The sequence below is a fragment of the Delphinapterus leucas genome, chromosome 13 (assembly GCF_059928025.1).
Source record: "Delphinapterus leucas isolate spDelLeu-1000000601 "Yukka" chromosome 13, BTC_Dleu_Yukka2, whole genome shotgun sequence".
Taxonomy (NCBI): Eukaryota; Metazoa; Chordata; class Mammalia; order Artiodactyla; family Monodontidae; genus Delphinapterus; species Delphinapterus leucas.
In genome coordinates this window covers 43,579,197-43,594,206 of record NC_143141.1, presented here as the reverse complement: position 1 = coordinate 43,594,206, position 15,010 = coordinate 43,579,197, and the positions used below count along the sequence as shown (strand labels likewise).

At 36.6% G+C, this 15,010-nt stretch overlaps 1 protein-coding gene across 1 annotated transcript in view; it reads left to right on the top strand.

Moving 5' to 3' along the window:
• Nucleotides 1–9,698, top strand: part of PAPOLG (poly(A) polymerase gamma) — a 32,585-nt gene extending 22,887 nt beyond the window's left edge. The window contains 11 exon segments of the mRNA XM_022597354.3: nt 1,283–1,402; nt 1,833–1,942; nt 3,875–3,996; nt 4,246–4,421; nt 4,828–4,916; nt 4,998–5,218; nt 6,410–6,475; nt 6,660–6,716; nt 8,545–8,639; nt 8,811–8,992; nt 8,995–9,698. Of these exon segments, the coding sequence (XP_022453062.2) occupies nt 1,283–1,402; nt 1,833–1,942; nt 3,875–3,996; nt 4,246–4,421; nt 4,828–4,916; nt 4,998–5,218; nt 6,410–6,475; nt 6,660–6,716; nt 8,545–8,639; nt 8,811–8,992; nt 8,995–9,041 (1,285 nt within the window). The 3' untranslated portion in view covers nt 9,042–9,698.
• The last annotated feature ends 5,312 nt before the right edge of the window (nt 9,699–15,010 follow it).

Sequence of the window (15,010 nt, the reverse complement as noted above, 5' to 3'; positions counted from 1 at the left end):
GTGCAAATCCAGTCTGCTACTTATTTTTATAAATAAAGTTTTATTGGAACACAGTCACATTCATTTATGTATTGTCTATGGCTGCTTTCCTGCTGCATGGCAGAGTTGAATAGTTGTGACAGAAACATATGGCCCACAAAGCCTAAAATATTTACTCTGGCCCTTTACTGAAAAAGTTTGCCAACATCTCATTTAGATAACACAGAGGAGTAACTAAGTGTTTTGTATATCTGCTGTTGAAGAACACATAATTATAATGTGTAAGCTTTTTCAAGCGTTTGAAAATGTGAAAATGTTCTTGTAGTTATTCTTTGTAATTCATAAAATCATTAATAAGTTAATAAAATAAGTGACAGTAGTCACATTTAAGTGAGGTAGAAAGTAAAGTTGCAGGTATCTGATGAAGTTTTTTTTTAAAATAAATTTATTTTATTTTTTATTTATTTTTGGCTGCGTTGGGTCTTCATTGCTCTGCACGGGCTTTCTCTAGTTGCGGCGAGTGGGGGCTACTCTTCATTGCGGTGCGCAGGCTTCTCATTGTGGTGGCTTCTTTTGTTGCAGAGTACAGGCTCTAGGTGCACTTGCTTCAGTAGTTGCAGCACGCGGGCTCAGTAGTTGTGGCTCGCGGGCTCTGGAGCACAGGCTCAGTAGTTGTGGTGTGCGGGCTTAGTTGCTCCACGGCATGTGGGATCTTCCCGGACCAGGGATCGAACCAATGTCCCCTGCATTGGCAGGCAGGTTCTTAACCACTGTGCCACCAGGGAAGTCCCTGATGAAACTTTCTATATTTTAGTAGTATCTGATCTGATTTTAGTGAATTCTTTTTAAAATTTAATATCTAGTATCAATTTTGTAAAGATTAGAGCATGTTTATTTCATGAATTAAGTGCTAGTTATTAGCTCTTTTTGTTAACATTATTTAAATATATGTTAGCCTTAGGGTTTAGGCATAAGATTTGAAAGTAGAAAAAGAGTTAGAACCAGGTTAACGAACAGTTTTTGTTCATGCTCCAATCATGACTATTTTATGGTCTTAAAAGGCAGGGTATTTTAGATCAGGAATGCATTAAATAGATCAGTTGTTCTTGAAAAAGAAAGGGGAGGAAACAGAAATTCACTAAGTAACTTCTCATTTACTTGAATGGTATTTTAAACAGTCCCTAAAATATTGGACTGAATTTTTTTCATGAACCCTGTAAAGCATCATAGCTACTATGCTGTTTGGTTTACTTGGATGTAGCTTCCACATTTAATATGGAAAAATCTTGTCACTTTATTTTAGGGTTGGATTAGTAGAATCTAAAATACGTGTACTTGTTGGAAATTTGGAACGGAATGAATTTATTACTCTTGCCCATGTAAATCCCCAATCATTCCCAGGAAATAAGGAACATCATAAAGAGTAAGTTAATTATTTTTTAATATCATATTTTTAAAATAATGGTATCCGAAATATGCATGGTTTAAGATCAGTTGTGAGATGCTATTTAACAGGCATTGATGGAGGATAATACATTGTATACTTGATCACGCGTTGTCATGCATTAAAACTAAGTACATGCTATGTTGGTAGCCCACAAACCCCAACAAAAAACTCCATCACAATATTTGGAGCATCTTTAAATATATATTTAGTAAGTCATTTTCGAAGCATTTAATTCTCTTGTATAATAACACAGGATAACTTAACAGTGTTCTTGGTGTCAGTTTTAAGAATTTGGCCAAACCATTGACATTTGTATTTATGCTTACATAGACCAAGTTTTAATTACCAAATAGCATCTGTAAAATTGTAAAAATTAATGGAAATTCTTAAATTTTTTATTTTATAGCAACAATTACGTATCAATGTGGTTCCTTGGAATAATTTTTCGGAGAGTAGAAAATGCAGAAAGTGTTAATATAGACTTGACATATGATATACAGTCATTTACTGATACAGGTAAGACTTTGTCATCATGGAGCTGTGGTGCTCAACCTTGGCAGTAACGCAGTATCACCTGCCTAGGATCTGGCTGGCTATATTTTTTAAAGTTCTGCAATTGGTTAAATGAAGATGGAACATCTATATCATGAAAATTAATTCTGCTGTTAAAAAAGTAAAGGCATGATGAAGCGAATTCCAAGACCTGTTCGTGGGCGGGGGGTGGGGGGTTGCAGACCAGTGTAAAGAAAGAATATATGTATGTTTGCTTAAAAATACATAGACTATCTCTGGAGGGATATATAGTTTTTTTAAAAAAGAAACTGGCAGAACTGGTTGCTTTTAGGTCAAGGAACCAGGTGTGTCTAGTGGACAGGAGTGAGGCAACTTCACTGTATACTCTTGAACCCTTTTGAGTTTTTGTTGTTGTCGTTTTAAATACTTATTTAATTTATTTGGCTGTGCCAGGTCTTAGTTGCAGCACGTGGGATCTTTGTTGCCGCATGCAGGATCTTTAGTTGCGGCATGCGGGATCTTAGTTGCAGCATGCATGTGGGATCTAGTTCCCTGGCCAGGGATCGAACCCAGGCCCCCTGCATTGGGAGTGTGGAGTCTTAACTGCTCAACCACCAGGGAAATCCCCCCTTTGAGTTTTGTGCCATGTAAATGTATTAACTGTTTTAAAACAAAAAGAAGACTAAAGAAAGTCTATAGGTGATTCTTAGTGTGCACAGCCAGTGTTTGTAATCACAGTCATAAAGGCGACTTGCTTTTTACTTTTTTTACATGAAATAAATATCATTCAGTACAGGCTTGCTGAGTATGTTTCAGAATCAGTGAAAAGGGTCTTTCACATCTAGCTCCCTAAGAATATCTCCCTGGAATATCTTAATATATCTGTTATAAATTTGGAGTTGTCTTAATAATCTGGAATAGTGTACATTCATACTATTAATATTCTTGGTTAGCTCATCTGAGTTTTCTAAATTATTTTGAATTAGCACTCACATTTATCATGAAAATCCAGGTTCCTGTGCATCACCTAGAACCACTGAATCACATGCTCTGGGAGTGGAGCCAGGAGTCTGCACACTGAACAAGCACTCCTGGTGATTCTTTTATAAGCAATCTGGAATGAAAACATAGATATAAATTTTTCCATTCTAATTTGGACTCATTTTTCCAAAATGAGGGGGTTGGGAAGCTCTGTTTATTATAGATTTATAAAATGTTCTTCTTCAGATAGAGATACTGAGGCCCCAAGAGATTAAATAATTTACATTTCATAGTAGTTACTGTGCAAAAGAAACCTCCCATCCCTGTCTTGAGTAAGCTTATAATCTAATTTGGTATTCACAATTAACATACATTAAATAATTTATATGGTAGTTAATAAAAATGATTTTCTTATAAGGAGTGAAAAGCACTAGACTGGGGACCTAGGGCTACGTGTATTCCAATTTTGGCAAGGCATTCAAGGCTGTTGAGCCTCATTTACCCACCTGTATAATAAGGATGTACTTTTAGATGGTTTCTCATGTCTAACATCTGTGGTTGGTGTAGAAAAAGAAGCTTCATGGAGGAGGAGAGCTTGAATTGCATCTTGGATATTTGGTATTAGGATTAGCTCAGACTTGGGCAAATAATTATGAGAAGACATTGCCTTTGGGGAAAATAGCAGAAAACAAGATTTGGAAAAAGCCTTTTTTCCATACATTTATTTTGTTAGATTTGATTATGGGGAAGTCTTAGAAGTTGGACATGAGAAAACTAGTCAGTACTTGAATAGGGTTGTGACATTGTGAAAATGTTTTGGAAGTATTTGTTCTGTAAGAGGAATGTGTGTTTGTGTAGTGATGTGGAGATATTAAAGGTATGTATTTCAGAAAAAGAAAACAGCCCTTGGTTCAGAAGGAAGTTCCCCATTTTAACATACTGACTCTGTTACAGTGTACAGACAGGCAAACAATATAAACATGCTAAAAGAGGGAATGAAAATTGAAGCAACTCATGTTAAAAAAAAACAACTTCATCACTACCTTCCCGCAGAGATACTTCAGAAGAAGAAAAAGGTGAGTTTGTACTCGTAACTCTCCAATCTGAGTGGAACTCAGACGAATGATCCTGGGACCAAATTTGCATTTTTATAACGCCCAAACCTATTGAGAAGAAAGAGGGAAAGTACAGACAGTTCAATCTAGGACTAAAATCTTACCTTCATTAATCACCAAAGATAATTTGTTTTATATGTACTTCAGAATTGAAACCAGTCATTTTTCTCATTTACTTTTTGAAATCCTAAAAGCTTTCCCCTCTTTCAGCAGAGTCTTTCTGATGTCAGTCGAAGTTCAAGTGGACCTCAATCCAAAAGATCATCTCTGGATAGCAATTGTTTGGATAGCTCCAGAGACACTGATAATGGAACACCTTTTAATTCCCCAGTGTCTACAAACAAGCCTTCCAAGCCTGATATTCCTCCTTCAGCAGAGACAGAAAGGTCTGTATTTCAAAATTTTCCTTTCAGTCTTCAGTTTATTTGAGGATAATGTAAACTTTTCTATACCTTTGCTAAATACTTTTTTTTTAACTGTAAAAAGATTTTATTTTGCCAGTTAGTAGTCAGTTTCTTATTTAGAATTATTTGACAATTTGTGGTAATCCTCTGGGGCATGGTATAGGTTTATGAGTATGTGGGAGTAGATAAGTACACAGAAATGTGCAGGTTTTCCTTTAATTTTTTCTGTTAATTCTCTCCCTGGGTCCTCTTCCTTTCCCTACCCTTTTCTCTTCCTTCAGTGAAATGTTAAAAGTTAGGAGTACTTGAAAGAAATTATCTTAAATGTTAAAATAAGAGTGTTTTAAATACATACTATTTAAATCATTTAATGATGATATTTTAACAGGAATAATGCTGAGCCTGCTGCTGTAGTTGTGGAAAAGCCACTGACTGTCCCGCCAGCTCAAGGGCTGTCTATTCCCGTCATTGGTGCAAGTAGGTATCTACGCTTTTTTTTAGTAACGATACTACTACATTTGTATTTAATTACTGAAATCTTTCTTTTTTCCTTTTCAGAAGTTGACTCTGCAGTAAAAGCTGTATCACCTCCAGCTGTGTGTACCATTCCTACGGTAGTAGGACGAAATGTCATTCCTAGAATCACAACACCCCACAACCCTGCCCAGGGGCAGCCACATCTAAATGGAATGTCAAATATAACTAAGAATGTTACCCCCAAAAGATCCCACTCCCCATCCATAGATGGGTCTTCTAAGAGGTTGAAAGACATAGAAAAGGTAAAATTACAACTTCAGTGGTGATTCAGTAGTTGATGTTTTTCAAAGTAAACTTAAAATAGTGCTGAAGAAACTCAAATTCTTCAGTATCTTAGTGTTCCATTAGGATTTGTCTGTTTAAAAAGAGTATTTACCTAAACCCTAATAGGATAATACTAATTGTTCATCTTAAATTCAAATTACTGGGCTTCCCTGGTGGTGCAGTGGTTAAGAATCCACCTGCCAATGCAGGGGACACGGGTTCGAGCCCTGGTCCGGGAAGAACCCACATGCTGTGGAGCATCTAAACCCATGGGCCACAACTACTAAGCCTGCGCTCTAGAGTCTGTGAGCCACAACTACTGAGCCCGTGTGCCACAACTACTGAAGCCCGTGCACCTAGAGCCCATGCTATGCAACAAGAGAAGCCACAGCAATAAGCCTGCCCACCACAAAGAAGAGTAGCCCCCACTTGCCACAAGTAGAGAAAAGCTCGCGTGCAGCAATGAAGACCCAATGCAGCCAAAAATAAAAATTAATTATTTAAAAATTCAAATGACTAATGTGTCTAAAAATTTGAATGATCTTCGTTTCTCCTTGACTTACATAAAGGCATTATTGGTAACTAAATAATCATGTTTATTGTGTTATAATGTTGGTCTCCTCTGCTTCCAGTAGGTGGTGGTAAAACTGTTTTATTCATTATCATCTGGATAGATTAAACAAAAAGATAAAACTTTAGAAATTAAGGGTGGCAATTAAATTGTCTAATTTAAATTCTCTTCCCTCATCAAACCATGTTCGTAATAGGTTTTTTTGTTTGTTTTGTTTTTTTTTTTTGGCTGTGTTGGGTCTTTGTTTCTGTTCAAGGGCTTTCTCTAGTTGTGGCGAGTGGGGGCCACTCTTAATCGCGGTGCGCGGGCCTCTCACTGTCGCAGCCTCTCTTGCTGCGGAGCACCGGCTCCAGATGCGCAGGCTCAGTAGTTGTGGTTCACGGGCCCAGTTGCTCCGCGGCATGTGGGATCTTCCCGGAACAGGGCTTGAACCCGTGTCCCCTGCATTGGCAGGCAGACTCCCAGCCACTGCACCACCAGGGAAGCCTGCGTAATAGTTTTGATGTTAGCCTGGTCACTAATTAGTTTCTCAGTTTATATAGATTTATGTGGTTTTTATAGGTAATAATAGCAACTCATTTTAATGTTTATATTTTAGTTTATTCGACTTGAATCACCGTTTAAGGAATCACGTGCTGCTGAAGACAGAAAAAGAAAATCAGTGGTAAGTATATCAATAGTGTGCTTCAAAATATTTACTTTTAAAGAGCCATGTATCAGGAAGAGTACTATATTCAAAAGTAGATCAGATTATATCTGTCAACTCTTGGTTATGTTTTATTTCATGTAGAAATAAGCATTTGCATATAGGAAAGAAAGTTTTCACTTGTATGTAATTCTGTTTTTAGGATGCCATTGGAGGAGAATGTATGCCTATTCCAACTATTGATACATCACGCAAAAAGGTAATAGATAGTCTTATTTGTAATAAAATATACAGTTAAAAATTCATAGGTAATCTGCAGGTACAAAAAGCTTACTAAGAAGAGCCTAGCATGGGGTGAGGAAAAGAGTAGTAAGATTTTGTCCCTGTCCTCAAAGACCAGCAGTATAGTTGGAAGTTGGGTTGGAAATAGCAAACAAAGTGTATGATCCTAAATGTATGTACCTCAAAAGTCTAGAAAAGAGGGAGTCGTTTAAGACTTCACGATTTATGCAGGTTATGTTCAACCTTTGTTTTCATTTATTTTTAAAGAAGCAGTTTAGTGCTCAGCACAATAATTTCTTACCAACACTTGATAGTCTTTTGTTGTACACCACTGCTTACTGACAAAATTTAGGTTTGATAGTTGGGGACCATAGTTACTAATGTTTTGGAGGAACCAAATATACTGGTATACAGAGTAAGTACCTTTAAAACATGAGCTAAAGAGCCCCTAAATCTCAATTTAAAAATTTATTTTCAAAGGATTACCATTTAAGCTAATAATATTATAGGTGCTCAAAAAAATCAGCCTTGTGTAAATCAGAAGAAGCCCTTATTTGAGAGGTTACAGTAAACAAAATGGCTTATTTTTCACCCCCCATTAAATAATAAAGTGTTTCTCATCACAGTCAACTGTCACCCTGCCAGGTTCCCCAGGATGTATTGGCAATTCTAAAGCAAAATAGAAAATATCCTCATACTTTCTATTAGTTGTAGAATTTGTAAAATTTCTTTTAACATAAGAGTGGGTTACAAAAAGTAGAGGTGTATAATTATATTATGTATGGTAATGGAAAAAAAATTGAGATGATATTAAAGTGTGAAATGACATGTCTGGGTTTTGCTTTAAAAGATTTCAAGTATAAAGGGTAAGGGGCATAAACCAAACAAATGTGGCAAAATTTTAATAATGTCTGAGTCTTCTTTGTGGCATCTGAGTCTTCACTGGTGGCATTTAAGTCTTCATTGTCCTTCCTATTCTCTACTTCTATGCACATCTGAAATTTTTCATGTCTTTTTTTTTGAATGGATGTGTGTATGATATAATTTGTTTAGCCAAGGTAACATGCGAGGAGAATTAAGGTAACATGCGAGGAGAATTAATTCTTGCAGTCATCTCTTGACAAGAAGCTGATATGCTGTTTCTGTCAGACAACTATCTGTTATTTTAGGCTTCTTTGTTTCTCAGTCTTAGACTTTGCCTTCATTATATAATAACCTTTAGTGTCTTCAAAAGCCCTCATATAGATGTCCCTGAATTTTACCATCACTGAAGTTACCTACCCTGACTACAAAGTTGGTTTTCCTAAAAACTTCATTATCTCACAAGTTGGGTTATTCTTCTGCATGAATGTATTACAGAAACTAATTGAAGGCTATAACTGGATATCAAGTTTTCCTCTGTATCACACACTCATTTTTTCACCTTGCACCCCAAGAATTTCCTGTTTAGTGACCATGCTCTTCAGCTGTTTCTCTTTAACATTGCCTGAGTCTGAGGAGGACTTTGTTCTTTATGCATTTCTCAGTCTAGAAGTGGCAATTGATTAAACAAAGTCCTCTTTCCTATTCATACAGTCCTCCCACTTCTACCCTTTCCCTATCCCTCTGCTTTTCACCTGTTTAAAAAAAAAAAAAAAGTCCCCAAAACAAGGGGACTTGAACATAGGGAAAAAATATTCAACACATACTTGAGTGTTTAGGAACTTAAAGCATTTGGAAAAAAACTCAGAGTTTTGTGACTGATTTACTCGTTGGACCTTTATAATGTGTATTTGTTTTTCCTACATTGTATTTCTTTCTAACAGAGACTGCCCAGTAAAGAACTACCAGATTCATCATCTCCAGTTCCAGCAAATAACATCCGTGTCATCAAAAATTCCATTCGACTCACCCTAAATCGGTAAAAGCAGTGCCTCCTTACTTAAGTGAATATGCAATCATTTAGTGGCATAGATGCAGCCACTCTTTTTAAGATAGAGGTGGCTGTCATACATAAAATAAGGTGAAAGTTACAGTCATCGGCCTAACAACCTTGAAGTGGTTTTTTGAACTCTCACACTTTGACCTGCAGATGCTGTAGCATTCTCTCATTGATTGCTACATACAGTTCTCTGAGGATCACCTGCTATCAAATTATCATCTACAATATTATGGCTTTGCGTTGGAGGTTTTACTGCCTTAACTTTCGATGCTTGTTTCTCTGTTGTGGGAACCAGTTCTTGGCTCTCTGGACACTGATAAAACAAGTCCTGAACACCGCCCCCCTCTTTTTTTTAAGTCTTATGTTGTAATCATTGTATAGAACTAAAAAAGTTGAAAACAAAAAAAAACAAAACAAAAAATGTAATTTTCCAAATGTTAACACATTTACTTTATCATTGAAGCCACTTTGTGAAACCTGAGATAAATGAATGTGAGGTATCTTCTCTGCTTTCCTCATTTGTGTAGATGTACTTATTGTCTGTTCTGTTGATTTAAATTATTTTTTCTCAGATTGGCACACGGAATATTTAAATTTTTATTGTGCCTTTCTATCCAAATGTTGCATAGTTACCAGGGAGGATTAGTCCAGTGATTACATAAGAGTTGGGCACCATAAATTCTCTATATTTTGCCTCCCATGGAGGCCTTTGAAATGCATCTTTATTAAGAATCAAAATATGACCAGGATACTGAAAGTCAGTATATGAACGGTGAAATTGTTACATATCCTATCTCACGCCATTTCTTGTTAGTTGACTGGTATTTTTTACTGAGGAGCAACTCATTCCGGCATCAACAGTAAGATGCCTTTAAGTATGGCAAACTTGTATTTTTGAAGTGTACGATTAACTTGGCATGATACTTCCTGACCATTACTTACCGCCACAACTTCAAACAGTTCCTCCGTGGACTAGGCATGCAGAAATGAGCAGTGGATTTTATTGAAACCTAAAGGCATTTTTGAATGACATTGTTACCAACCATTAATTGGCTCAGGACCTTTGTAATTTTTATTTAAATATATGAGTTGTCTTTTTTTACACTGCTTTTTTCAGTGCATTTCTTAATATTTTTTAAGTTTCATGAACGCATGCTCCATTTATTAAAATCCATAACCATGTAATTCTTCTTGTAATATGTTGATTCAGTGTTTTGTAAATGAAGTCGTATGTATTTTCAGAGTATTTTTGTATGTACTGTAAGATACCATCTTTTCAAAGAGAAAACTTTAAAACCTTTACTGTCTCTCTTTAGTCTAATTTTTTAAATATGGATTATGCTTGAATTACTCTTAAAACGAAAATGTATAGATTACACAGCCAGGAATGTTGGTATATATTACCGTCTTCAGCTTTCACTCACCATTTAGTAGGTCCAGTAGGAAAAACACAAAATGGTACATTTGAATAGTGCAGGGAAAATCCTTGGTTATATAGTTTTTATAGGACTCATGGGATGCCGTTTAGCCAGTGGAGTAATAGTCCATTTTCTCTTGCAAGCCCTTTACCATTGAGTTGAAATACTTGAATTCTGATTGTCAGAGAGCAGGATCCTTCTTTTCCCACTCCTGTTCCTGACCCCTACATCTCTGAAATGGAAATTCTAGTGTTTAACTTTTACAAAGAAAGACTTCTTAGAAGTAAAGAAGAGCAAGGGGAAAACAATGGTTGTTCCATTATTCACTTTTTATATAGCAAAAGACGAGAATGAAATCCCATAACCAAGTTGTAGCTTCCTTGGCAAAGCTGTTCTCTTAGTTGACCCTTTTTCTTTATTCAAGTATTTTGAGATTTGTTCTATAAATACTCTATTTGAGCAAAAGAGAATGATTATGCAAGGACTGAATAACTGTCACCTGACTTAAAACATTGATTGATTGAAAACTTCTTTAATAAGGGCTTTAAGAATTTCCCATACGTACATCCATGTTTACCCTATTATATAAACCGATTCCTTGGAGTAACTAGCGGAGTTCGTCTTTAATAAGAAAGCAACAGGCCTAACCTTTGTACTGTAGTATAGTCATTGCTCTTGTTTTAATGGTCCATTTGACATGGGGTTAAGACATAGCCAAGAGTTTAACGTTAGACTTCTCAAAGATAGCATTCTTCAACCTGTTTGGTAACTGGGGAGTTGATGAGGTGCTTTTGAGATAGCGGGTTTGGTCAGAAATGAAGTGTTTTCTATCCTGAACAGTAGGTAGAACATTGAGTACAGTTGACCCTTGAACAACACAGATTTGAACTACATGGGTCCAGTTATATGTGGATTTTTTTCAATAAATATAGTACTTGTATTTTCATTTCACAGAACTTTAAACTAATTAATTAATTATAGGGGAAGGTTTGATTGAGATCACAATATGTGGAATCGAAAGAACTAGGGTTTGAGTCCTGATTCGATCCAGACTGTTGCAGCTTCCTGCCCTTGGGTGAGTCATGTATCAATTCCTTTGTTTTTGAAGCAGAGGTAGCAGTACAGGTGTTTTCAACTGGGGTGAGTGGGTTGGTGCCCCTAACTCCTGCATTGTTCAAGGGTCAACTGTACATTTTGTTACCATGGTAGGAGACCTCCATTGTAAGGGTTCCAAGTAAGTAAGAGGGAATGGTCTGCAGTTACGTGCTATGTTCACAGGCACTAGGTAGATGCATTTGATTTCAAGTGTAGAGACTATACCTAGAAATATAACTAGAAATATATTTTACAAAGCCAAATAACCTGTTCTTCAGTATGTAGACACATGTTCATTTTCACAAGGGTATTTTAATCTCATTTTTCAGTGACTGGCTCTAAAGAATAATATATCAATGAAACAGTTATCTGCTAGTTTAAACCTTAGGGACTCAACTAATTTGAGAGACAGGATAAATGGCTTAAAACCTTGTAAAATTGGGGCAAGAGGATTTTATAAGACGATGCTTTTACAATAAGAGTTTTTGTCTTAAGGCAGCGATTTAGTAACATCATTAAAATGCTTACTGTCCTATATAGTTGCAGTGAAGTGAAGTGAAGATGGGCAACGTCGAAATGGGCTAAACTTATTTTCCACTGTGTCCCACAGCTTTGAAATAGAAATTCCTAACCTGCGGATCATGGACTGTAGGGAATCCCTTGCAAGTGTATATAAGAAGTTTTTGTTCATATACATTTTTCTGAGGGAAAGTTCATAATTTCATCAGCTTCTCAAAGTGGTCACGACCCTTAAACAAAAGTTAGGAACCACAGCTTTTCAGGATTGAATAATCCCAAACTCTTTGCAGTTTTCTTCTTAAGATTTTTCTGTGGTGTATTTCTGAAAATGTACTGTGGCTCTTAACTAGTAAAGTGGGCTAATGAAGGACTCTGGAACACTGAATTTCTCTCCAAGTTTCTTTATATATCTCAGATGAAACTTCATCAGTATTTAGAAAAAGGTGTATGATTAGATTTGTGTCTTCACTTAACTGAGATTCATTAACAGGGTCAAACTTAAGTTCAACAAATTTCAACCTAAGAATGATCAGAGTAGAATAGCTTAGAATAATGATTAGAAATGGTAAAAAAAAAAAAAAATAGGATTTATCATTAAAGATCCTAATCCTTTGATTTTGGTAGCCTTAAATTTCTTATTTCTCCATGTTTGTGGTTCAGATCAGAACAGACTGAACAGACCAATAAACAGAACTTTAGTGTAAAAAAATTTTTTTTCTAATAAATAAAATTGTGTGTGTATTTAAATAAATAACTATTAAATCTTCCAAAGCTTAGAATTTAGGTCATGATGATAGTGATGAATATAGTGCAAGTGGTGGAAGAAAACTGGTCTCAATAATAGTGACTATTTCCTTAGGATTTTTTAAAAGAATTGTACAAGGTCAGACCCTTCCCAAATTTCCCATTTTTTCTGGAATAATTTTATATTTGAAGTAGTTGAACATAAGATTATCATCAGGCTTGCTATAATTTTTAATGTATCGCTGCATTTTTAGCAAGGACCCACGTAATTACCTTAAAAAGTGCTTAGGATATCTTTGAGGTAAATGGTGCTACATCACTTCACAGTATTATGTAAAATGAATGCAGCTCCTGTTCCTTTTTAGCTAGCTGTTTGTGTAGTTCATATTAATTTTTCCTGCCTTTTATCTGGATTGTCTTAATTTCTTAGTTGTACACACGAGCCTCATTATCTGTCTGGAATAAGTAATCAAATAAACTTGCTTTGATAAATAGGTGTTGATGATTGACTGATATTATTCGGGAGTAACTTAAAAGTACCAGACGTCTTTAACTTATTTATCAAACTGACAGCCAATTCGGTCCTTCACCACTCAGAGTCTTTGGCAGGTAGTGGTATCCACAACCTGCTTAACATAAAAGCAAAGTTCATACTCAATTTGCCTTACACGGAATATCTGATTAAACTTTAGCAAGCAGTAGCATCTGCCTCAAGTGTTGAGGGCAAAATTCTATCACCCTGTGGTCAACGTCAGGCAACCAGAATACTCTACTAATGGCTGGACAGAGGTGCATTTAGCAATCAGATCTTGGGTACTGTCCACAGAAGTACAAGCTACAGAGCTTGTTACATTCTTGTTAATGACTCGTTTTTAGCCTATCCACCTATCTTAAATCAGGTACTGAATTCACAAATAAGAACCTGCTGTCTACATCAAGATCATTAGCAAGCCACTCATGGCACCAGTGGAAACACACTTGACATTTATTAAGCTAATTAGCAAAGCCTCCTGTATTGAGTGAGCTGTGGATAACAGAAGGGCTTCTAATAGTCACTTGTGAAGTACACTGATTGGAGTGCCAGCTGACCATCCCTGGAGTGTGAATTTCTGATTAGGGCAACTCACTGCTCCTAGGATATAACTTTAACACAATTATCACACTGTGCTGAATGTGTTAAATTAACATGATAACAGGTTCTTTGTGGCTCTGAATGCATTAAGCTATTAAGGGCAAGATAGAATTTGATGCTTTTAAAGCGCATGTTCCAAAAACTATCTTTCACACCATATCCAGCCAAACTATTACTTATTAGTCCTTAAAAAGACACACTTCTAAACCCTTCCTTGCCAATCTCTGATTACTGACATTTTGAGCCTAATGGCCACATAAAGCCTTCCACGATAACCTGGTCAGAATCAATCATCCTACCTTCCCAACACGTTACTTGTGACTTCTCAACGTTTTAGTTACTCTAACTCGCATAATGTTCCGTTTACATACTTGCTTTCCCCTGAGAGGTTGTAAGTTGAGAGTAGGAAGCTATATCCAAGAATATGTAGTGGGTACCCAGAAAATCCTGAAGAAGAAAATGTGTGAGGGACTTCCCTGGCGGTCCAATGGTTAAGACTCTGCGCTTCCACTGCAGGGGGCATGGGGTCCATCCCTGATCAGGGAACTAAGATCCCACATGCCGTGCAGTGTGGCCAAAAATAAATAAATTTTTTTAAATGCATGAGTCCTGTTTCGTTGGTTGGTTTTGATTTTTTTCTTTTTAGCCTGAAGAGGGTTATCTAGAAGAGAGACCTGATGAAGGAACTAACAGAAGCAAACAAAACTTAGTGAAAATCATTAAGGCATGTTTCTTTTTCACCGTGAAGATCATTAAGATGCATTTTTCAAACTTTTTAAACTGTAACAGTTAAAAACATTTTAGGGCTTCCCTGGTGGTGCAGTGGTTAAGAATCCGCCTGCCAATGCAGGGGACATGGGTTCGAGCCCTGGTCCGGGAAGATCCCACATGCTGCAGAGCAACTGAGCCGGTGCGCCACAACTACTGAGCCTGCACTCTAGAACCTGTGAGCCACAACTACTGAGCCCATGCACCTCAGCTACTGAAGCACATGCACCTGGAGCCCGTGCTCCGCAACACGAGAAGCCACCACAATGAGAAGCCCGCGCACCGCAACGATGAGTAGCCCCCGCTCACCACAACTAGAGAAAGCCTGCTCACAGCAATGAAGACCCAACACAGTCAAAAATAAAATAAATTAAAAAAAAAAATTTTATATTGCAAGCCAACACATGTATATATACATACGTGAATATGTGTGTGTATATATAATTTATATATGTATATACACACATAGGTAATTAAAACAAGTTTCACAAAATGCTTTCCTACTATGCGAGATGCAGGTTGATATTTTAAGAGCCAGCTGTGATCTCACTAAGGTGATTTCACAGCCTCTCCTGAGTTGTCACCTACAATTTGAAATACACTAGAAGTTTTCTTCCCAAAAGTTCATCTCAAACTTGGATCATCTTTCTTTATTCAGCCTGTTTTAGAATGCA